At 39.6% G+C, this 25,539-nt stretch overlaps 1 protein-coding gene and 1 long non-coding RNA gene across 3 annotated transcripts in view; one reads left to right on the forward strand and one right to left on the reverse strand.

Moving 5' to 3' along the window:
* LOC122801121 overlaps positions 1-25,539 on the reverse strand; it is a 375,071-nt gene that overhangs the window by 69,452 nt on the left and 280,080 nt on the right. The gene's annotated exons all lie outside the window — the stretch shown is intronic.
* LOC122801120 (fetuin-B-like) overlaps positions 1-25,539 on the forward strand; it is a 163,037-nt gene that overhangs the window by 27,339 nt on the left and 110,159 nt on the right. Inside the window, exons 2-3 of the mRNA XM_044070648.1 lie at positions 19,852-19,962; positions 20,460-20,547. Coding sequence (XP_043926583.1) covers positions 19,852-19,962; positions 20,460-20,547 — 199 coding nt within the window. The remainder of the gene's footprint in view (positions 1-19,851; positions 19,963-20,459; positions 20,548-25,539) is intronic.

A 25,539-nucleotide genomic window follows, 5' to 3' on the forward strand; every position in this document is an offset into this window, starting at 1 on the left:
TCTCTGGTTCAATCCTCAGCTGGGGTGCCTTCTGTATGGAGTCTGCATGTCCTCCCTGTTGTCATGTAAGTTTCCTCCAGGTGCTCTGGTTTCCTTCCACATTCAAAGACATGCAGTAGGTGGATTGGACACTCTAAATTGGCCCTAGGCATGACCGTGTGCATGTGTGTGCCTTCTGTGTAAGGTTGGGCACTGGGCTGGCAACTCAACACCGTAAAACTCCACTGCCAATCATGAGTGGACAGGTGATCTGCTGTGGTGACCCCTAACTGGGAAAAGCCAGAAGAAGAAATTAAATCTGTATAGTTGTCAATGTTAAAGCCTTGAAAAGAATAAACAATCCCTTTGTGAGACATGTGATTTTTCATTAAAGTTACCTGGAAAATTCAAAACAGCATTAGCTACCAGTTGTTTCTTTTTCTTCTCCTACCTCAGGATTTGCATCATCATCTGGGTGAAACCAGAGGGTGAGATAACAAAGGCCCTTCATTGTTCTGCTAATTGGTATTACCAGGGTTATTGTTTAAGTTGTGTTCTGATCTTTTGAGTAAGGGAAATTATTTGTCAATTTCATTAACTGGACTGTCCAGAAAATTATCCAAGTTCATAGTGAGGTCAGATATTTGGTTGGAAGTTGCCAGTCCAGCATCCTGATATCCTTTGTCACCATGGTGCAAGTTATCACGTTGAGACAAAGGATTTGTGAATTTGGGTAAAGGGTAGGCTTTATTTTGCACATAGTCAGTAAGGTCACTTTTTAACTCTTTCTATTTTCCTCTTCAAATTCAATTTCACCTGTTGCTCTACTTTTTGAAAAATAGCATCATATCTAAAAACACTGTGCTCAAAAAGTAAATAGTTTTTGATAGTAAAATTCAAAATGTTTAATTCGTTAAACAAGGTGGAATTTGACTATAATTTAGTCTAATAAGAAATTGGACCAATTCTAAACCATGCTGGTCAAACATCTCTCTCTTGTCTTTCGGCTTATCCCTGTTAGGGGTCACCACAGGGGAACTCCAGTCCGCTAATGATTAGCAGTTGATTTTTACGGTGCCGAGTTGCCAGCCTGACACCCAGCCTTCAAAGAAGGCTCACCCATTCATGCCCACACCTACCTGCATGTCTTTAGATGTCATTTGACCGTGGGGAGAACATACAAACTCCACACAGAAGATGCTCCAGCTGAGAATCGAACATTGCTGTGAGGTGACAACGGTAACCGCTGCACCACCGCGGCCTACAGCAGGAGAAAATCTGTGCCTGAAAGTCATCACAGGAAGGGGACTGAGCCCCCTCTGCTGGAGTCTATAAAGTAAGTAGGGGCACTATACATTTGAAAAGCATGTTTTGAGGTTTTACTTTTATCCAAGGGTTATTTCACACCAAATAATTTCTTAGCGTGAATGGACCTTGCTATAGCCCTGTAAAAGATCTTTAATATTTATACAGGAATGTGTAAGTAGCAGTAGCAGTATCCTATTTTGCAGTAGTGAGGGAGTACATGTATGTAACTGTAAGATGACAACCTTGCTGCTTTGTAAAACGTGCAGGTGGAAAAGTATACAACCACTGCACTTTAAAGGCTGATAAACAATCATAAAATGCATTTTACTTATACTTAGCAGCTGCTGGCAGGTTTATTCTTTCAGAACTCATGATGTCCTGCTGAAGGGAGACATGGCAAGTGTAATGTTACTCCTAGGGAAAGTTTTCTACCCTTCCAGGGAAATTAGCTGTTATTTTTATCTTTGTGAATGCCAAATTAAAACAGGGATAGCAAAATAGTATTACACTATACTGCCCTACAAATTATACCCAGTAGTTTACTATTAAGAGTGACACAAAATGCATACTGCCTTAAAGTCTTTGTACATAACATGTAGACGTAAGAGCAGCCTACAGGAAGATACAGCAGTGGGATGGTACAAAAAAGCAGTATCATTGATAGCTGCAGATTTCAAAGAAGCTTTGCTGCACTAAGTACTTTAGATGAGAAGCAGAAAAAACTTGTAGTCAACTTGTTAAAACATTAGCACTGTTCTGCCTGCAAAGAGGGATAACAGATAGTGCAGCACCAAACCTCAATCCCCAGACTGGAGATAGGAGATCAGGCTGGAAGAACAGGCTGGAAGAACACAGTTTACTTGGAACTTATACATCCCACCAGCAAACATTATGTCTAATTTGGTATAATTATGGAAACTGTAGATGCACTTGTATTAGTTTTGAAGATTGTAAAATTATTGTTCTTAAAATATTTGTATAATATTTTGCAGTTTTCCTCCTGAGCTTCCATAGAAAATGGACTTTCCCGGTAATCAAATGTGAATAACTAGTTAACTAACTAACTAAAGACTTGCATGGATCTTACAATATTGCTCAATAATAAACAAAAAATTGCTCCTCCTCTGAAATATAAGCTTGGATACATGTAGGAGCTGACTAAGGAAAGATGGAAGTGACTAGCTACTATTGACTGGTCAATCCTCAAGGAAGGCAGCACTACTTGTTACCTGGTAGAGTTCAAGCCTCTGCTGTCAAATGGAATCTTGCAGCCAAGAGGAACTCAGCATGGGAAGACAGACTTCCCCTTGGAGGACAGCAAATATGGAGATGAGAAGAGCCATTGAGGAAGTAGGGGATGCTCCCAGGAGCTGAAGGTAAGCTTCCTCCCAAGACAAGCAATCTGACCAACTCCTTATCACCTGGCTGTTGCAGGGAATGGTGAGTTAATTGGGATTCCCAGGCAGTAATACATGGGCTACAGGACTAGTACTTAGCCCTGGGATGCCTAGCTCCTGTACTCTCAGAACAAATGGGCCACTTGGGTGCTAGTACTGGAACCAGTGAGCAAGGTCATTGGCAGAACAACAACAGAAAGAAAAAAATCCCTCATCTGTTACCAGCTGTCTTGTAGACCAATTGTCTGCATAATTTCATTTGAAGATGTAGACATACAGGAATTACACATATAGTAATGTCTCCACTTAGGGTGGTTCAAAGAGTGCTGTGTCCTAACCCTGCTATGCTATTTGGAAACAAGTTACAAGTGAAGAACACGTATCCTCTCCTAGAACATATATGTATATTCTGCACTGTGGGTATTGGGTAAATATATAAAAAATAACTGAGGGAACATAACTACTGCCATTGCTGCAGATCTGGAGTAGAATCAACTACAAACATAAATGTTGCAAGGTATCTACTACCAGAGAAATAAGACAAACTAAAACAGACTCAGTATTACTGGCAGGGGAATCTAGTAAGAGACTGAGGGACAACTTTCTGAAGTGCTGTATTTCCCTCTAAAAGGTGATATTTCGAAGAGCTGCCAGTGTTTGCAGAGGGCAGTACCACTGCAGGCAATCTAACTGGACTTGTTCAATATTTAGTGACTTTTGCCAGAGGTCTGGAGAGATTCTGAATCCAAATAAAAAAAAGTACTTTTCAAGCTTTATTTGCACTTTTCTGATTGTATTTTGTTTTGCTGATTTTCAATGTTTTTCTGCACTTTAAAAAAGCTTTTGCTTTAAGTAGCTAGTACATATCATAGACTAGATTCAGATCTGCTGAATCTAGACTGTATTGTTACACTTGAGCACTATTCTAGCCATCATAAATTAGAAGAGCCCTGCCTGCACTCTTATGGCAAAGTGTGTAGTCTGAGCCTCATCTGAGTTGGAGATTACTGGAGGAAAGCTCATTGTGTGCTTTCCCATTGGTAGTTTAGCCCAAAAGTGTTTAATTTCACCTGTATTTAAGCCTTCCATTTGCGTGTAGCTGAGCACCGCTCACTGGGGCTCAGTGGTGCCCTGTACAGACACAAATGTCTTGAAAGACAAATTTCTCCTAGACATCTGTTAGTTAACCCTTCCAGGCTTCCCTACTGCATTGAAGGAAAACTCAATTGTGCAAAAGCATTACCACAGTTTTCACCCTTAACCTTCAATATAATAAGTCTCTTTGGTAATCCTAGAGCAAAAGCTGGTTAAACTAGCCCACTCCCCAATAGTAGTTAGTTAAAACCTACCATAATGGACAGTCAGTTTCAAACCATTTCTCTGGCCAGCCTGATTGACATGGGTATTCTGAGGCAATGTAGTAATTGCCTCATGTATACTGACAACCACTTACTCCTAAAACAAACAAATACAATATGTGACAGATGTAATTACACTATGAATTTGGAAGCAATTCTCTCAAGTAACAACAAACAGGTTGTCAGCACACACACATCACCTGTTGCACAAAACAAGGTCACAACACATAAACCCACATATGTGGCGGTACTCAATAGAAGCCTATAAAAAATCAGAGATCTCCCAAGTGAAAATCACCTGCACACACTGCAAAGTAAATAGAATCCACTATGCATAACACATATACCAGTATCTCAGCAAATAAGTCTGTAATGCAAAACACCTCAAAACCAAATATCCTGGTCATATGCAACTCTACAGTGAGACACACAGATGTCTACCTCACCAGGCTGGTCAAGAAAATGGTGACGGTCAGCTGCCTGGCAGGTGCCAGGATCCATAAAATCACGCATGCAATTAAATTACTAAAGAACAATTACCGCTATGACTCTATCATAGTACATGTTGGGGTGAATCACTTGAGACATACCTCTCTGGACTATATGAAAAGAGACATGACTGAACTCTCAGATTATATGTCCCAGGCATTTATGTCCCTAGCCCTAAGCAGCATTCTACCTTCACCCAGGATGATGCCACAATATAGACAAAAAAATGATTGACTTCAACAATTAGCTTAGCTTCTGGTGTCATTCCAGGGTGATCCAGTATCTCTTAGCCTGGGAAGACATGGTTGATAGAACACATTGCTTTGCCAGAGATGGACTTCACCTGTCTCCTCTAGGCTTTTGGATACTGGCAAAGGTGCTTGCATCCCCCATAGTGCTTTTTTAGGCAGTGTTTAAACAACAAAATTTCCAACGTAAAAAAATCCACTGAAGAAAAACTCAAGGTTATGCTGCTTAATGCTGGGAACCTAAACAGGAAACTGTACTCCTTGGTAGCAAAGCCCACCTGGGAAAATGATGATATCTGTGCAGTCACTGAGACATGGTTCAAGGCACCAGCTGGGGATTAACCCATACTTCACTAGATGGGTAGCCAACTGGCTCACTCACAGAATGCATACTGTCAAAGGCGGGGATTCCACCTCTGCCAGTAAACCAGTTACCAGTGACCCTCTACTTTATGGAATCTATTTCTTGGAAGTTCAGGTGAAAGTAGATGGCCCATGGCTTGCCAGGTTTGCTGATGACTTCAAAATTGGCACAATCATTGAGTCCCCAAATGATGTTAACATATTACAAAAGGAGCTAACACAAACAAATGATTGCAGCTAAAGCCACAAACAAAAACTGTCAAAAAGTGCATTATTATTCTCTTTGGCAAAGAGGATGTCCCTGCAAATTACAATATTAAAAGAGACCCCCTAAGCTCAAATGCAGTGGTGTGAGATTTGGGAACACAGGTTGATAGCAATCTAAACTTTAATCATCATGAGTCCACAGTGGTAAGGAAAGTCTATTACCTTGCACATCTAATAAGTAACAGCATCACATCCAAGACTAAGGATGTTATAACTCCTATGTACTTGACCCTCATCAGACTAGTAATAGAATACAACACACCCTTTTTGCATGTATCTCATCAGACACCTGCAGCAGCTGCAGAGACTACAGAGGCTTCTCACCAAGAAAATCCAAGGCCTCCAAAACATGGCCTACATGGAAAGACTGAAAGCCCTGTTACTGAACTCCATCCTACAGGCTGCTGAGAGTAGTGACTTGTGTCTGGCCTACAGAGCAGTCTGTGACCCTGTCCTAATGGAAATGCTGCACATCCACAAATCAAATGGGACAAGAGTCATTTGCTCCAGGGATCTCAACCTAGCCTGTGACATTAACAGAACATGCTGGAGAGACAGATATCTCTCCCATAGATTGCCACTCCTCTGGAATAAACTCCCAATTCACATGAAGCAGGGCTCCTCAATAAGCCTATTCAACTGCAACCTAGACAATTGGATGGGAGACTGTAAATTCACCCCAGGGGTGGCACCTATGTCCCTCATGGATAGGGGCAGTCGGTGCTGATCATAGACACACTCTGCGAGTAATGACCATTTAACCAAGGTCAATTAGGGATCATTAGTATAACATGGCTAGGCTTGTTAAAACCCCTAGGGCCATTAGCCTATTAACCTCCATAAGTACTCAGTCTCTATTAGCCAGGTATGACCTTATGTAGTTGAGCTTTCATTGCTAGATTGGGTCACTAATGAGGGACACAATAGAGCAGGGTGAAACACCCTCTAGGACAGCTAAAGTATTCTCTTCTCACTTCACAGAGAACATAATCTAACAAGTCATGATAGAGATAGGAATAGGGGAGAATAACAGTTATTTCCATACTTGATGCTCTTACCTGTACAACTTACTGATAAAAATTAAAGGCAGGTAGTTATCAAACTCAGTATTTTAACTACAGGAGAATGCAATAATGTCCAAACAAGGAATTACAATGACTGTATTAATAATTTCCACTATTACTGCAGATAGAGCAGTACTACAGTGTTATTTAAATTACAACATAACAAGACAGGCACCCAAAAAGCAATGATAAATAGTTATTTCTACACAGCTCCTACATTGCCCACAGTTTGCTTTTGAAATAACACTATGGTTCTGTCAGGATGCAGTAGACTCTTCAAACATTAAACACCACTGGAAGAATTTGAATCGCATGTATCATGTGCCCACTGATGCTACAGTAAGTACTTTGACTTTATATACACATGGCCATAGGGCTGATTCAAAACACTTGTGTTAATAGATCAGTAGTCTATAACTCACACAAATGTACTCCTTACAATGCAAAACAGAGTTTATAGAATTCCCTTTCTCCTACCTATGTGCTGTCTGGGCTGTGAGGTAGTTGTGCGGTTCCCTATCAGAAGCCTGAAACACTATAAGCCTGAAAATCAAAATCCTGAAACCAAAAGCCTGAAAATTCAAAATCCCGAAAACCCAAAATCCTAAAACTCAAAATCCTGAAAACACAAAATGGACATACTGACGTCATTGTGGCTTTGCTATTGTTAGCCCTGTGGTGTTAGGTCATGCGTTGGGTTCAGGTAAGCGTGGTTGGGTTTCTGTTAGGGTTAGGGGTGGTTTAAGTGAGTTAGGGTTAGGGCGCAGGTTAGGCATGTATGCAATAGTGACAAATATTGGGGTTAGGGGTGGTTTAAGTGAGTTAGGGTTAGGGCACGGGTCAGGTGAGTGTGCGATAGTGACGGACCTTAGGGTTAGGGTTAGGTTCAGGGTCAGTTGGTAGATATTAGTGTCTTTATAGTGACATATTAGCATTATTTGTGTTTTCAGGATTTTGAGTTTCAGGATTTTGGGTTTTCGGGATTTTGAATTTTCAGGCTTTTGGTTTCAGGATTTTGATTTTCAGGCTTATAGTGTTTCAGGCTTCTGATAGGGAACCAGTTGTGCCCCAACTGTGACTTTCTAGTGAGTCATTTACCTCCCAATACACTTTTGACTGGGTTCAGGTACCTCACAGTTTATTTAACTGCTCTACAGAAAATAACAAGTGGTGCCTGAAGGTCAGTTCGGGAAGAGCACAGAGCCCTACCTGTTGTAGACTATAAAGTAGTACAGACAGGTAAGAAGTGCCACTATACATTTGAAGTGAAACTTATCTGTATGTTTAGATTGTTTAATTTTACATGCACTTACATACAAGTTATTTTACCCCAAATCAATTCTTAGTCAGTATAATCCTTATTATGTCCCTATAAAAGACCGTTTAATATTTGGACAGGAATATCTGAGCAGCACTAATGGTTCCCTGTTTAGTTGACTCTGAGAAAATGAGTATGTGGCACTTCATAGGTTTCCTTGAAATTGTTGCAAAGTGAAGTGTCAAGGGAAGGAGGAGTCAATCACCACTGGACTATATGAAGAGATGAGACATGATTGAGCTCTCAAAGTATGTGCTCCAAGCAGGTATGACCCTAGCCCTAAGAAACATACTACTTTCACCAAGAATGATACCACAATACCAACAAAAAATGTTTGACTTCAACAATTGGCTTAGTTTCTGGTGTCTTTCCAAGGGGATCCAGTATCTGTCTACCTGAGATGACATGGTTGACAGGCCACAATGCTTTGCCAGAGATGGCCTCCACCTGTCACTTCTGGGGTTCCGGATCTTGGCCAAAGTTCTTGCCTCCCTCATCATGTCTTTTTTAGACCATGTCTCAAAGACAAATCTTCCAGCATAAAAGATCTGTAAAAAAAGCAAACTGAAGGTCATGCTGCTGAATGCAAGGAGCCTTAATCTGAAAATGCACTCACTAGAGGCTCTCCTCACACTGGAGGATACTGATGTCTGGGCAGTCATGGAAACTTGGTTCAGGGAGTCAGAGAGCACACCTGCCTTACCAGGCTATGCCTCATTCCACAGTTTCTGACCCCAAAATGAGGTCAGAAAGACTAAGGGTGGTGGAGTCTCTATCTTCATTAAGGACAGGCTCACCTCCAGACTCGTTAACCAACATGAAGCACTGGAATTACTCCAGATGCAACTGACATTTGGAAAAATACCCATCTAAGTTATAGCCAGGTATAGACCCCCCTCCATGCCTCAGGACACCCACACCTCCTACCTGGACCTACTTGATTCCATCAAGGTACCCACTAACACCCTGATCCTTGGTGACTTCAACTAGCCCACCATAGACTGGGTATACTATTCCTGCACTAATGCACTCACCCAACGATTCCTTGACTTCATCAATTCTAAGGCATTAGATCACTTGGTATTATCCCTCACAAGGGGAGATAACATACTGGACTTGGTTCTCACCAACATGGGTGACTGCTGCACCACTCCCATAGTATGTTCTAGCCTGGTGAGATCAGATCATCAGTCTGTCTCATTCGAAGTTTCTGTCCCATCCAACCCCCCCCCCCACCAGCTGTAACCAGGCTAAAAAAACTCTCAAAAGCTGACTACAACCTCCTAAGGGAGGGTATCAGCAGCTTTATACCATCACCCCTCTCAGATAATGCAGACATCTATGCTGAACAATACACCAGTGCAGTATACAAGCACCTGTGCAACTGCATGGACTCAGCCATACCCAAAAGAACTAAAATCTGCTCCTCAAGGAACACAAACCTGTCTGGTGGACATCCTCTATCAACAGGCTTTACAATAAAAGTAAGAAACTGTTGTCCAAGGGTAAAAAGGAACAAATTCCAAGGTTTATACGCTCAATTTGAAGATTTATTCTTGCTGTTTTGCTGCTTCATCTTGTTGGGCCAGTATTTTTTATATTTCTACAAATCAGAAAAACTCCCTCCTCTGCCTCAACAAGCAAATTAGATCACTAGTGAAAACCTCCAAAGCCAATTATGAGTTAAAACTAGACTCCAAAACAAAGGGAAACCACAAGTCCTTCTTCAGTTATGTTAGGAACCTCCATGGCAAAGCACAAGTTTGCTCCGAACTAGTAATTAATGATACCACTTACACTGATCCTGCAGACTTAGCCAACCTGTTGGCTGATAGGTTCAGAGCAAACTTCACCCCCTTATCGCACCCAAAGTCTCAGTCAACATCCCCAGTACTTGTCGCACCTCGCATCTCTGTAGATCAAGTGTTAAAGGCCCTATCCAAGGAAAAGAGCACAGCTTCCATGAGACCTGATAGTATCCCAGTCTGTATCTCCAGCAAGAACTAGCTTCGCCATTGAGCACCCTGTTCAACTACACCCTAACTACAGGTTTCATTCCAGCAGAGTGGAGAACTACCATTGTCATCCCTTTGCACAAAGGTGGTGCCACTACTGACCTGGTAAACTATCGCCCCATCAGCTTGACAAGTCTGATCTGTAAAGTCATGGAGCGTATTATTATGGATCTCATAAACAAAGACATAGGCAATTTCCAAGAGCTTGACCACACCCAGTTCGGATTCATCAGAGGCAGACCTTGCCTACTGAACCTAGATGACTTCTTTGAGACAGTCCCCAAGGCCCTGGATGAGGGAAAGTCAGTACATACAGCTTACCTTGACCTGGCCTTTACCTGGCCAAGGCTTTTGACACAATCCCCCACTCTGGCACCATCAAAAAGTTAACAGAATTTAGTGCTAGTCCCTATCTAATCAGATGGATGGCCAACTGGTTCACAGGTCCCACATGGTCAAAATAGGCGTTGCCACCTCTGGCAGCAGACCTGTCACTAGTGGTGTTCCCCAGGTCCTGGGACCCCTACTGTTTGGTATATACTTCTGAGGTCCATGCAAAGACAAAGGGACTGTGGCTGACCCAGTTTGTGGATGACTGTAAGTTGGGTGCTGTCATTAACTCCCCATTTAATGTTAACATACTGCAAGAGGGTCTCTCACAGCTTCAAATGACTGGTGCCAAAATCATGGCCTTAAGTTAAATGCAAATAAAATGTATTATACCATTCAGCAAAAACATGGCCCCTACTGACTACCACATCACATCAACACTCAACCCCCTAAGCACACAACCTGTGGTGAGAGACCTGGGTACTCAGGTTGACAACAATCTCACATTCGATCATCATGTGGCAGCAATGGTCAGAAAAGCCTTTTACTTGGTTCATCTCATAAGTAAAGGGATTACCTCCAGGAAAAAAGGAAGTTATTACCTCTCTGTGCTCCTCCCTTATTAGACCTATAATTGAGTATAATGCCCTGTTTGGTATGTACCTCTCCAAACACCTGCACCAACTGGAAAGGCCACAGAAATACCCCACAAAGAGAATCTATGGCCTCCAACACCTATCCTATGTGGACAGGCTTAAATCACTATCACTCTACTTGGTATCATACAGATTGCTCAGAGATGATCTGTGTCTTGCCTACAAGGCAATGTCAGACACTGCCCTAATGGAGATGCTCCATATCCATGAGTCTAATTCCTTGTGCATTACCTACTCAGTAGGCCTAAATCTAATATGCAACATCAACAAAACCTGCTGGAAAGACAGGTTTGTCTCCCAGAGGCTGCCCAGTCTCTGGAACAGACTTCCCATACATGTCAAACAGAGTACCTCACTGACCCTTTCCAAACGCAACCTTGATGAGTGGATGGGAAACCATAAATTTGTCCCAGAGGTTCCACCTTTATCCTTCATTGACAGGGGTGACAGATGCAGACTGAGGTTTCTTTTTTTGGGATAAACTCTTGACTAGGCTTGTAAGGGCCCCAATGCCATTAGCCTAGTAATCTCCTATGATCCTATGTCCTGGTGAAAAATTAAATGTCTAGAATTAAACAAATTTTCAGTTAGGGCCTTAGCAGCTTTATAAACTGAGGAACAATATCTTTTCTACTGCTGACACATTGAACCATGCAGTCAAATGCTCATCTTGCCTTGAATGATATTTTTCATGCTCCTCACTTACCTTTGCATCATCTGATGTGAATGACGTAATTGCATTACTTTTATGGTTGCTACGATTTCTTCCCACTAGCTCTGCACTTCCTTCATGGGTATATGCTTCACAGATGCATTATTTTCATTGAATTTAAGATGGTATATTATAGACCATTCCTGTAATCTTGGTGATTCTTTTATGATCTACAAACTTGTTTTTGTTTCATCCCTGTCTTAATAACAAATATGAATGCTCTTTTTTTTTCCTTCAAGACTTTTGGCAATACCAAAAGAATTGGTACTAGAAAAGTCCCAGCAGTGCCTGATGGGTAGCCGTACAGGACAGTTTATAATGATCTTGTGCCCTGTGGCTCTATCGGCTTTATCAAGCCAGTATTAAGTGATGTTGTCATTCTAAACTCTCAAGCCTGCCTAATTTGGTCAGTAACTTTCTTTGCTATATTATGTCAAATGCCTTGCTGAAAAAAATCAAACTAGGGTACATCTACAACCCATTTCTAGTCCACATGCTTCAACTTATCACAACTCACCCACTTTAAAATATTTGCAAAATTCAGCATTTGGCAGAATAGTCATGTTTCTTAAATGCATGATATACAAATTACCTTAATAAAATACATTTTCAGCATTAAAAATCAGTAATACATTTGTAGACATTTTGACATTTGTTTGCAATATTCTTCCTGTACAAGTCATGTAATATAGTTACTTAGTGCTGCTGCTAATGTATGTCTCCTGCATTAAATGAATAATTCTTTCAACTTAATACAGCTAGAGGTGGGTAAACATGTCACATTTCTTACATACCACACAATAATGCTCACACATACTAAGTCTCTGATAAAATATATATTAATCTACACTTGTTCACTCTGTGGATAGCTGAATATGCTGATGTATCTGAACATTTGCGTGATCTACCATAAACCTGTCTTAAATAACAAATATATGCTACTAAACAGGGCAGAAAGCTAAAATCATTTCAGCCCTGCAAAACTACTTATACATCTGTATCTAATCTAAATGCATACAACTCTTCCTATCTCACTCTCTCTCTCTCTCTCACACTCTCTATCTATCTATCTATATATCTATCTATCTATATTAATAGACAGATAGATATACAGGTGTATATCTACATGACTGCAGTCTGTAAGAGTGAATTCTCATAACAATGTATGATCTTACAAGCTGTTTTTCAACCTTTTGGCTGCTTTCCATATAATATAAGGAACAGCAGGGTTTAGGAATTTGCCCTTACCCTGCTGTTGTGTGATGTTGGAGTGGGTGTATATAACAAGCATGAGATGTGGCATGTGCAAGGGGCTTGCCCTTGCAAAAACAGTTGTGTTTTTTTCTCTTTTTCCATGGTTTGATCTTTTAGATTCAATCAAAAAAGATACTTTTTGTATTCAGTTGTTCTGTGCTGCATCAGATGATGCACTCATAGACACACACACACACACACATATGTATATATATATATATATATATATATATATATATATATATATTTATATATATATATATACATATATATATATATATATATATATATATATATATATATATATATCGATGATATATATATATATAGCTATAGATATATATCTGTTTTTATATATATATATATATATATATATATATATATATATATATATATAGTTGTATTCCAGAAGAGTGAACGGTCATATGAGCACATGTCTTTTTTGTTATGTAAGAAAAAGGGAATGGTCATATGAGTGAACATTCTCTATGGAGGCTCTGCAGGCAATTTTTTGTAAGAAATTGAGGTGCAGAGGGAGTAAGGGAATTTGCCTTTACACAAAATTCCCTTGCACCACTGATGTGTGATCTTAGAGTTGGTATATGTAATTAGCAGGAGGTGTGGGGAGCACAGCCCTCTGTGGGAAAGGGTGCAGAGAAGGCTTGGCTCCTGAAAAAAACATTACTTTTAGTTTTTTACAGTTTTCATTATTTTAGATAAACTCTAAAATCATTGTTCTTTTTGGAATTACTCTTTTGAACATCTGATAGATCATGAGACAATTATATCTATAGTTATATCTACACCTTTACCTATATCTATTTATATCTGTAACTATATAAATATAGATTTATAATCTCAACTGTTTTAAGGGCCGTATCAGAATGTCAACAGTTCATTTTTACTGACACTTCACTTTCCTGACAGTTCATTCATGTTTGTGAAACTGTAAAGGGGATGGTGTTATGGGTGGAAGTGCATTTCTGTGAGTATTTGCAGTTTAAGGTTAGAGTAAGGGTTAAGTAAGAGGATATATTTTCCTTTGGGAGACTGTGCTGGGGCATGTCAATGTGTCTGATCCTGTCTTGTGTAGTGGTAGTGGTATGGAAAGGGGTTTTCTATGGTAAGGAGCTTGATTAGGGTTAGAGGCCGAGTTAGGATTCTGACATATTAATAAGGTGGTACAGGGGGGCAAAGCTCACTGCCCACTTTATTAACATGTGCTACACTGAATGAGCAGCATAAAAAAATTCAGTTGCAAAGAGGAAAGAAAGGAAGACCTGTGGAACCATTTCTGAAGTGAAATGGTTAGAACCGAGTGTGGGTGGAGAGAGAACCCAGAGAATGACAACTGTTTTAATGGATATCAGGGACGTTCATGGATGTTGTGAGGGCAAAAAACAAAATAACAAGGAGAAGGAGAGCAACAAAAAACTAAGTAATAGCAAGACACTCTGTGTGGAAAGGAAATAGATTTCTGTAATGAGCAGATGCTTATGAGGCAGGAAATATTAAAATTATTAACATTTTTGTACTGGGGAGAAAGGAAGGACAGAGAAGGCAGATACCAGAGTACAACACAAGTAGCAGGGTGTGTTTCAAGAGTGATATTTAAATAATAAAGGAAAGTTTGAACTCCCTTGTAAATGTTTTTCAGCATTCAGTTTGCATTAAAGATCATAAGGAGGCTAAGCTAATTCTAGCTCATATCTGGGTACTTCCTGACGGTAGGGATTGGTGAGAAGGTTAAAATGCATCAACTGGAGGGGTTGTAGGTCACTATATTACTGCAATTATTTTATTTGCAAATATAAGGGGGGGGTTGAGATGATGAGAAAGGAAGAGTTATAATATTAGTGAGATTATCCACGTTTATTTGGTAAATAAGAATCTCAGCAGGGCTAGATCATTGCTAGGATGCAGTAGACAAGAAACCATTCCTTTTTGGAACAAGTAAATTGGTGGAATGGGTACAGTGAGTTGTCACTGAACTATCTGAGAGAGTGTATAATAAGTATGAAAGAGATAGGTGTGGGATGGTGTCCTTCACAAATAAAGAACAGACTTAACACATTCATACTGTGCCATTGCTTCAGTCATATCCCTCTCTATTGTATCTAAACTTGTCTTCAGTAAGCTCTTTTACATCTTTGGAGTACATAAGTATGGGCACAGTGTTTCACTAACAGATACTTTACTGTCCTTTCCACATATTAACAATTTACTAGATATTAAATGCCATTTTGTAACCTATATAATGATTTGTACCAAATTGCTTACACCAAATACTTATTTACTTATTAAAATTGACAATGGGTACTTCTACTGGACTTTCATAGGTCCATATACACCAATGATTATCAGTTACCTATTCAAACTACTGGTACAAGCAGGCATACCAAAAAGAATGTATTTACAAGTAAAAAGCATTATCTTTCTATCAGCTGTACACTATATGCTGAAACTCCATACATTAACATTATAAGGGACCTAAGACATCAACACACAGTGATGATTTAGTTAATTTCTACTTCTAGACCAAGTGCAAAATTTTAATTTTACTTTTCTCTGAGATGGGAGAAAACTTCCAGACTCTCCATACATGGATTTTCACAGATGTACCCCTTTTATTATATAATCAAGTCTGAAGTGGCAGTACCACTGAAAATGATTTCCCATTCTCAACCAGTCTGGGTGTTGACTAGCTGTACATTTGTTTACAGATCCTTGTTACATGGATGCATTTATTTCCCTGTTCTACCTTATCATAAAATGCAAATTAATTTTTCCTAGTCAGTGATCATCATCATCTTCTTTCAGTTTTTCCCGCTAGGGGTTGCTACAGCAGATCACCTGTTTCCATTTCTTCCTGTCCTCTGCATCTTGCTCTGTCACACCAACCACCTGCATGTCCTCTCTCAACACATCCATAAACCTTATCTTAGGCCTTCCTCTTTTCCTGTTACCTGCTAGCTTCATCCTTAGCATCTTTTTCCCAATATACTCAGCATCCCTCCTCAGCACATGACCAAACCAATGTAATCGTGCCTCTCTGGCTTTGTCTCCAAACCTTCCAACCTGGGCTGAACCTCTAATATACTGTTTCCTAATCCTGTCCACCCTCGTCACACCCAGTGCAAATCTTAACATCTTTAATTCTGCCACATCCAGCTCAAACTTCTGCCTTTTTGTCAATGCCACTGTCTCCAACCTATATAACATAGCTGGTCTCACTACCCTCTTGCAGACCTTCCCTTTCACTCTTACAGGTACTCATCTGTCACAAATCACTCCTGACACTCTTCTCCAACCACTCCATCCTGCCTGTACTCTCTTCTTCACCTCTCTTCCACACTCACTGTTACTCTGAACTATTCACCCCAAGTATTTAAAGTCATCTACCTTCATCACCTCTACTCCTTGCATCCTCACCATTCCTCTATCCTCCCTCTCATTCACACACATATATTCTGTCTTAGTCATGCTGACCTTCATTCCTCTTCTCTCTAGAGCATATCTCCATCTCTCCAGGGTCGTCTCCACCTGTTCCCTACCCTCACTACAGATCACAATGTCATCTGCAAACATCATAGTCCATGGGGACTCCTGTCTGATGTCGTCTGTCAACCTGTCCATCACCATTGCAAATAAGAAAGGGCTCAGAGCTGATCCTTGATGTAACCCCACCTCCACCTTAAACGCATCCGTCACTCCCACCGCAGACCTCACCGCTGTCACACTACCCGCGTACATATCCTGTACCACTCTTACATACTTCTCTGACACTCCTGACTTCCTCATACAATACTGCAACTCCTCTCTAGGCACCCTGTCATATGCTTTCTCTAAGTCTACAAAAACACAATGCAACTCCTTCTGACATTTTCTATACTTTTCCATCATCACTCTCAGAGCAAACATTGCATCTGTAGTGCTCTTTCCCGGCATGAAACCATACTGCTGATAACTAATCATCACGTCCCTTCTTAACCTTGCTTCCACTACTCTTTCCCATAACTTCATGCTGTGACTTATCAGTTTAATCCCTCTGTAGTTACTACAGCTCTGCACATCACCCTTATTCTTAAAAATCGGTACCAAAACACTTTTTCTCCATTCCTCAGGCATCCTCTCATTTTCCAAGATTTCATTAAACAATCTGGTTAAAATCTCCACTGCCATTTCACCTAAACACCTCCATGCTTCCACAGGTATGTCATCTGGGCCAACAGCCTTTCCATTCTTCATTCTCTTCATAGCTATCCTTACTTCCTCCTTGCTAATCCACTGCACTTCATGATTCACTATCCCTACATCATCCAACCTTCTCTCCCTCTCATTCTCTTCATTCATCAACCCCTCAAAGTACTCGTTCCATCTCAACACACTCTCCTTGCTTGTGAGTATGTTTCCCTCATTATCCTTTATCACCTTTACCTGCTGCACATCTTTCCTAGCTCGGTCCCTCTGTCTAGCCAATCGGTACAGGTCCTTTTCTCCCTCCTTAGTGTCCAACCTTTCATACAACTCTTCATATGCCTTATCCTTAGCCTTCACTACCTCTCTCCTTGCCATGCACGTCATCTCCTTATACTCCTGTCTACTTTCTTCACCTCTCTGACAATCCCACTTCTTCTTTGCCAACCTCTTTCTCTGTATACTCTCCTGTACTTCCTCATTCCACCACCATGTCTCCTTGTCATCCTTCCTCTGTCCAGATGTGATACCAAGCACCTTTCTAGCCATGTTCCTTACTAGCTCTGCTGTAGTTACCCAGCTATTTGGTAACTCTTCACTGTCACCTAGTGCCTGTCTTAACTCATCCCTGAACTCCACCTCACAGTTACCCTTTTTCAGTTTCCACCATTTGATCCTTGGTGCTGCCCTCACACTCCTCCTCCTCTTCTTGATCACGAATGTCATCCTACAAACCGCCATCCTAGGCTGCCTAACTACCCCTCAAAGTACTCTTTGTAGCAATTTGCTAGAGACCAGATAGCAAAGCGGTTAAGGTATCCGCCTCCCATGCACAAGGTACAAGGTTCGATCCTGACCTCCAACCAATGCATTATCTCTGACCTTTGCATTATCTACTTGTGCTTCTGTGGGGGTCTTTCCCCCAAATCATGTTGGTGGGAGGATGGCATAATGGTTAAGGTGTTTACCTTGCAGACACAAGGTGCAGGGTTTGATTCTCTCATGGGGTAATTGGCTAGGCTTAAAATGGCCCGCGAGGGCAGTTAGCCTAGTACTAATCTATAAAACCTATAAATCTACACTTTCTCCGGTCACCACTTTATAGTCTCCAATCTCCTTTAAACTGGCCCTCCTACATAAGATATAATCCAGCTGTGTGCATCTTCCTCCACTCTTGTATGTCACCCTATGCTCCTCCCTCTTGTTAAAATGCGTATTCATCACAGCCTAGTCAGTGATGAACCTGCAATTTTTTGTCATTTTGCATATGTAATAATGTCTGTTTTATATACTGAATAATACAAACAGTTTGAAACTGTAATAACATGACTGATAAAATTGTGTCGATACACATTGATATACAAACAGCATCATGCCCCAAGTTTTGTTTCTAGTTTGCTTGCTTGTTTGTTTATTTTGATCCATCTTGATGAGAAAACAAAACAAAACAAAACAAAAAAAACACAAGATGCTAGTAATAATGTTAAAGCTGGATTTAGTATATCCACTATTACTGAATCATCTTATGTTTATATAGCCACATTTTGGTCACTTTGAATACAGTATTTAGTGAAACACAGAAGAAATGAGTCTCTTTTTATCAGTAATGATATACCATGGGTCAGCTGCATGCTTTGCACTTTTTTGTTTTACAACCAAAAGTTAATAGCAATAAGGACATTCTCCTATTTAATTTAGGGCACTAACAGTTTCAAAAGCACATCACAAATATACTGACATTCTTTGATTTCATTTAGTGCAGTAAGAAACAGTTTTATAAAGACTTTGACTTATTACAAACATTCTGACAGTATCTTATTTAATTTAGTGCAATAAGAAATAATTTCATAAACATGTATCACAGAAGCATTAGCCTCAGCAGCAGATAAAGACTGTTTTGACTGCTCTATCAATCAATGCCACTGGCTACTAAGTTGTCAACAATCAGGTTATTTCTTCTACAATTTCTGTATTTTAACAGTCCTTATAGCTAATTTGTTTGCTAGTTGCACATATATGTTGTGTTTTACCAGGCATTACCAGCCTTAGCTATATCTATAATTTCTATGTTCTTTTAGCATTTTGTGCATCCAGATCAATGTCACCCTGCTGAGCTCAGGTAGGCAGGCATTTCTCAGTCCTAGTCCTTGCTTTGTGATTTGTCATTCTTTCCAAGGTTTCGAGTGACAGGTGATACTAACAAAATGTGTGAGGTTGGGAGCTCAGTGTACCGACCTGAAGCCCTCCTTTCCCAGGGGTACTGGCAATAAATGTAGGGTTCCGTTGAGCTCCCAATCCCCACAGGTTACTTATGTGGGTTCCCATAATGCACTGCCAATCCACCTGGTGCTGTGTACTACCATGGTCCTTGTTGCTGTGAGGTCTGCCCAAAAAACTCTGCTCCAGTCCCCTTTGGAACACTATTGCTGTGCCCAGTCCCTTACGTGTACTCTTCTCCTTACAAAGAAGGTAAGCATGTCATCTATGACTCATTTCTTCAATCAGGACTCCTTTTTTATATGAGCAACTAAATGAATCCAAGTCACTGTGTTCCAGGAAGATGCCCTGCCTGAAAACTGCTGTACTACTTTATGATTATATGCTTTATAAATGCCTAAGTTAACTTTAGTTTATTGTGGTTAGCTTCTTTCCAATGGCCAGTCTTCTTTTACAAATAGTGACCCTGTGCTCGCCATATTGTACCACAGAACTGTACAAATATCATACACTAATGTAGGCTGACACTAAGCACATCTAGCAGGGCACACAATACCAGACTGCATCACAACTGCAATGATCAAAGTCACCACTTTTAACTCCTGCTAGGTCAAAATATTTAGCCCCCTTTTTCCTGTCTTTAGGTCACAATTAACTACTGATCTTTTTTTCTTTGCAGGCACCATTTCATAGTCTCTATTACCTTACACTAGATGTGGAAGAGACAGAATGCCATGTTCTAAGCAAAACGATTTCAAAGAATTGTCCAGTCAGACCCTTACATCTAGCTGTGAGTATTACATTTCACTATTGTTTTACTTATACCTCTGAGGTGTAATAGCTTTGAGATCCATACCAAAGTGAAATGAATATTGTACCAAGTTCACTTTCTGTCACAATGGATTATATCTGTATTACTGGAATAGACTTTTCTGCTTTTGGGAGATATCTTTCACCTCTGCAAACTTCATATGCTCACCATTACTGTCTTTTGTTGGCTTTTTAATTAATGCATTGTCTATCTTATTTATAACACAGTAAACAGTGGTGCAAATGCTGGTGTAGCCAAGGTGGTTTCCTTGGGTTAAATGTACTCCTATGTTTTCAGCAATAATTATTGTTCTATTTCTCTTTTACACTGTGCGAGTCAACAGATTTATTCTATTCAGAAGCTCCTAAGGCAAACAAGAAAACTAACACTTGTATCTAGATGAGTATACCTGTCAATAAACATCACAAATACATTAATAATAATGTGTTCTGATATAACCTCTGCTGTATTTCTAGGTTTTTGGGACATGTGAAGCAACACTATATATCAACAAGCCTGGAAGAATTGTCCAACTTTCCAAGTACAACTGCACACTAAAACCAGGTACAGTATGTCTCTAAGCTCACAAAAACCTGTTTAATATAGCTGCTATTTTAATCAAATATTATATCGGCATAGCTGTAGCTTGCGATGTGTAACATTAAATAGCAGAATGGTGACCTGATTTACAGCATGCTCAAAAAGTCATTGGGCCTCATTCTAGCTAACATTGACTAGACTTTTAGCCCCAGATACTCCAGTCCACGTGCCTGTGAAAGTATACAGGGAAACTTGAGAGTGCTCTGCAAAGTTACAGCAATCTCAAATGGTACACAGTCCAAACATCTGCAGAAAGGTCTAGAGTTAATGGAACCATACTGCATTGCATCCTGACCATCACTACATTGTATGGCATTTTCCTCTGACTGTAACTTACATTTTAAATATCACCAAAGCGAAAAATCTGGCAACAGCTACCATGCAGAGTTCAAAATAATTAGCGACTTTAACGTAACAGCAACTTTGCTTACTCAAGTTTAAGTAAAAAACACAGCTTTATTAGTGCACTCAGTTGGTTAGCACTTTCACATTATAGCTTCATCAAACCATCTGTTGCCAGATTTTTTGCTTTGGTGATCTTTGTTCATTTTGGGAGCACAGCTTTTACTCTTGGAGTTTAGCCGTTTTTTTCCTTTTGTTGTTGTCTCTTACATTTTAAATAGTTAATATTAAGGATGTAAATAATAGTACTACATTTTCTAAAGCAGCGAAGGGAGACTCGAACAATACAAAACTGGTAAATTTGTTTGATAGTACAACTAGGGATAGCAGCAGGTGAAAAAGGAGCCCCAGGTCAAAGATCTCCCCCAGAGTGCCACCTCTCATCACCACTGTTCCCCCCATGCCACCCTCTGCATCACCCTCCATCACCTATCAGCCAACCCTCATACACACTTAATGTCTACCTCATTGTCTAGTTTAAAATTACCCTGCATCTGCTGCTGGCCAAGCTAACCTTTTCTACCATCACTGCAAAGTACTGAATTACCTTCCTCTTAGCATGTCCTAAGTCACCACATTCAGTGCTCTCCCCCAAACCACAGTTCTGACCTAGAACTTAAACTCCTGTCCTTTTAACTGTTACTTACTTATCTATTTCTACATTTGTTGTCTTCTTAGAATTCTGTTGCCTTCTGCCTCAGATCTCATGTTTTTCTATTAGTTTTCAATGCATTCTAACTATAGCTTGCTTCACTTCCTCTTCCTCCTTGTTAGTTTTAGACCACACTACTTATCTTCTTCTCTGCCTGCCTTTATTTGTAAACGGAGTTAGTGCATTAAAGGCCAAGTTCCTAAGACAATGGGTACATATTGTTCTTATATCAAGCAATGATCTGCAATACCCAAGTCAGGAATTCAGATATTGTGTAAACAAATGGAAGTTTTAACATGTAACATCTGATCCACACACTCCTCAGTAAAACAGACAACTGGGCGAGAACTATCTAAACACTGAAGATTTCCATGAGGGGAAAAACACAAGTAGCAAAAGCTAAAAGAATTGCTCTATTGTAGTTTTGGAATATTGGAATACTCCGCTGTAGGGAATCAGTGTTTCTCCAGCGCAACTGCTGATGAGTAGAAGGTTGAAAAACAGACTGTATGTTTCTGCTGCATTGTTGGTGACTGAGAACAAACATAAAATGAAACAAAAATGCTGGAAAATAAAGCAGAGACAATTATCAGATTTGCATGTTTGAGACAATGTAACAATTGGAAGCCATGAGGAAATCCACAATCTGAAGCGATATTTGTTGACAAAGCAGCTGAACCAGCATTCTACTGTTCATAGAAATGATGGAAAGCTGCACAGAAGGAATCTTAGACTTGTACAGGACAAATGTATCAAAATCAAAGGTTCCAGCAAAAAGAGCAGCCAGCAACATCACAAGTCCTGTCACACAAAAGTAAAGACCACAACGAGTGTGATGGCCAAGAGATGCAGTAGGGAGCTCCTAAAGCTGTCTGAACAAATGAAGCTGTTGTGCATCAAAAATTGTCATTGGCAGAAGACCAGATATTAAGTGCAAATGGTCCTGTAAAAGTCTCTACATACAGTAGAACATTGAAGAAACCACCAGACTGCTACATGAACTGTTCCAAAGGACCTCAAGGAATGACATTTTGCACTGTTAAAAAAGCCTTGATGTTGTAAAAACTGAGCATGACATAAATAGCTGATGACATGTATTGTACTAAAGTTGATTTACAGTGATCAGTGTAATATAATGCTTGTTGTCTCATAGACTGGTAATTTATTTTTTTAAATGCAGGATTTTAGATCTGGGTTATAATCTTTTTAAATGCTAATGAGCTAGCTACAGTCATTTGCATGTTATGAAAATTCACTTTGCAGTATAGACCTCTTAGACTAGGTATCATACCTGCCCTAGGGTTCAGAAAGAAACGTATCACAGGAAGTAAGAGCTCTGGCAAAAAAGCACTGTTTCTGTGATCTCAGAAAATGTGAATCAGAGACATGTTAGCCACAATGAGAAAAGAACTTATTATTGCCTAGTTTACATGTCTCTGAATTGTCTGTAAATACACTGAGTACAAATAAACAGTTTCCTGGCAGCCATGCATTTTGTTCAGACATGCACCCCCCTCATTCACGCTCCTACATGCACACACACTCACATGCACACATACTCGCACAGACTCTGACATATCTCTTACCAGTCTCTATGTTGACAGAATGTTCATGATGTATCCTCTTGTTTTTGCCCCTGCCCTTATTAATCACTGATGCTGACAGTCAGTAATTCCAGACTTTAGAGTTTCATTCTACTAATTGTTTGCAAAATGCATCGTAATGCTAGACCTCTTGCTCATTTAACTTTTAAGTGAGTAGAAGTAATAATTTGAAACTTCACCATGCTGTAATCCAGTGTTGCTCTTGGCTTTGTCCCTCAGTCTTAGCACGGGCAGGTATGATGTTCGTTTCACATGGACACATCCACGTCCCTCTCAACTGTCACTGGTTTTACAGAATGCTCCTGATTTTGCCTCTTATACATGTCCTGTCCCTTATAGTGACCATTGCAGTCAGTCAATAAAGTCAGACATTAGTGCTTCATACATCTTATAATTTACAAAATAAGCTGCTGTATAAGCCTTCATCCATTAGTATAGCAGGGCAACAGCTTGAGCTTGCTAGCATGGGCAGGTATGATGTTCGTTTCACATGAAAACGTCCACATCCCTCTCAACTGTCACTGGTTTTACAGAATGCTCCTGATTTTGCCTCTTATACATGTCCTGTCCCTTATAGTGACCATTGCAGTCAGTCAATAAAGTCAGACATTAGTGCTTCATACATCTTATAATTTACAAAAAAGCTGCTGTATAAGCCTTCACCCATTAGCATAGCAGGGCAATGGCTTGTGCTCGCTAACAAGAGGTTTTCTGTGCCAGGGAATAGAAATTTAGAAAGTCCCTCCCTCTACTTTTACTTTATATTAACTTTGTATGCATCTCTGATATTTAGTGCTCCCATTCCTCATGAAAATTAAAGGTAAAACAACAAAATATAAATCAAAAATAAATCTTCTTGTCTACAAGCTAGCCCTTCATTTGTACAAACAGTGAAAAACAGTAGTAAAAAATAAAATATAATTTCAAATAAAATTTCTCTTACCAAACAACTCCACAGTAAACAACAAACCAAGATAAGATTGTTTATATAAGCTCTGGATTGTCCTCCCTGCAGTTTGTGTGACTTTATAGCTGGCTAGGCCTCTTTGGGTGTCTAAAGCTTACTTGTCTAAAACATATCCCTTTCTAACAACCAGCAGTGAAAATTAAAGGTAAAACAACAATTTGTAAATCAAAGTAAATCTTCTTATCTACAAGCTATTCCTTCCTTCCTAGAAACAGTGAAAAACAGCAGTAAAAACTATAATATAAATTCAGATAAAGCATATCTTACCAGTCAACTCCATAGTAAACCACAAACCAAGATAAGATTGTTTATATAAGCTCTGGATTGTCCTCCCTGCAGTTTGTGTGACTTTATAGCTGGCTAGGCCTCTTTGGGTGTCTAAAGCTTACTTGTCTAAAACATATCCCTTTCTAACAACCAGCAGTGAAAATTAAAGGTAAAACAACAATTTATAAATCAAAGTAAATCTTCTTATCTACAAGCTATTCCTTCCTTCCTAGAAACAGTGAAAAACAGCAGTAAAAACTATAATATAAATTCAGATAAAGCATATCATACCAGACAACTCCACAGTAAACAACAAACCAAGATAAGATTGTTTAGATAAGCTCTGGATTGTCCTCTCTGCAGTTTGTGTGACTTTATAGCTGGCTAGGCCTCTTTGGGTGTCTAAAGCTTACTTGTCTAAAACATATCCCTTTCTAACAACCAGCAGTGAAAATTAAAGGTAAAACAACAATTTATAAATCAAAGTAAATCTTCTTATCTACAAGCTATTCCTTCCTTCCTTCCTAGAAACAGTGAAAAACAGCAGTAAAAACTATAATATAAATTCAGATAAAGCATATCTTACCAGTCAACTCCATAGTAAACCACAAACCAAGATGGGATTGCTTAAATAAGCTCTGGATTTACTTCTTTGCAGTCTGTGCAAATTTATAGCTGATTAGGCTCCTTGGGGTGGCTAGAGCTTGGCTGTCTAAAACCTATCCCTTTCTAACAACCAGCAGTGAAAATTAAAGGTAAAACATCAAAATATAAATCAAAGAAAATCATGTCTATAAGCTATCCATTCCTTCATACAAGCAGTGAATATCAGTAGTAAAAAATAAAATATACATGCAAATAAAACTTTTCTTACCCATCAGCGTGGCCATCAACCATCAACTAAGATAGGACTGTTTAGATAATCTCTGGATTCAATTACCTCAAATGTACTACAAAGAATCAACACATTATTTAATTATTTCAGTGTGCTATCTTATTAAAACTACCATCTGAGATTTGGATTTAAATATCAAGGATATACAGTGTTATATTTAAAAACTTAT

The sequence above is a fragment of the Protopterus annectens genome, chromosome 4.part1 (genome assembly GCF_019279795.1).
Source record: "Protopterus annectens isolate FY-2018-M chromosome 4.part1, PAN1.0, whole genome shotgun sequence".
In the NCBI taxonomy this organism is placed as follows: domain Eukaryota; kingdom Metazoa; phylum Chordata; order Ceratodontiformes; family Protopteridae; genus Protopterus; species Protopterus annectens.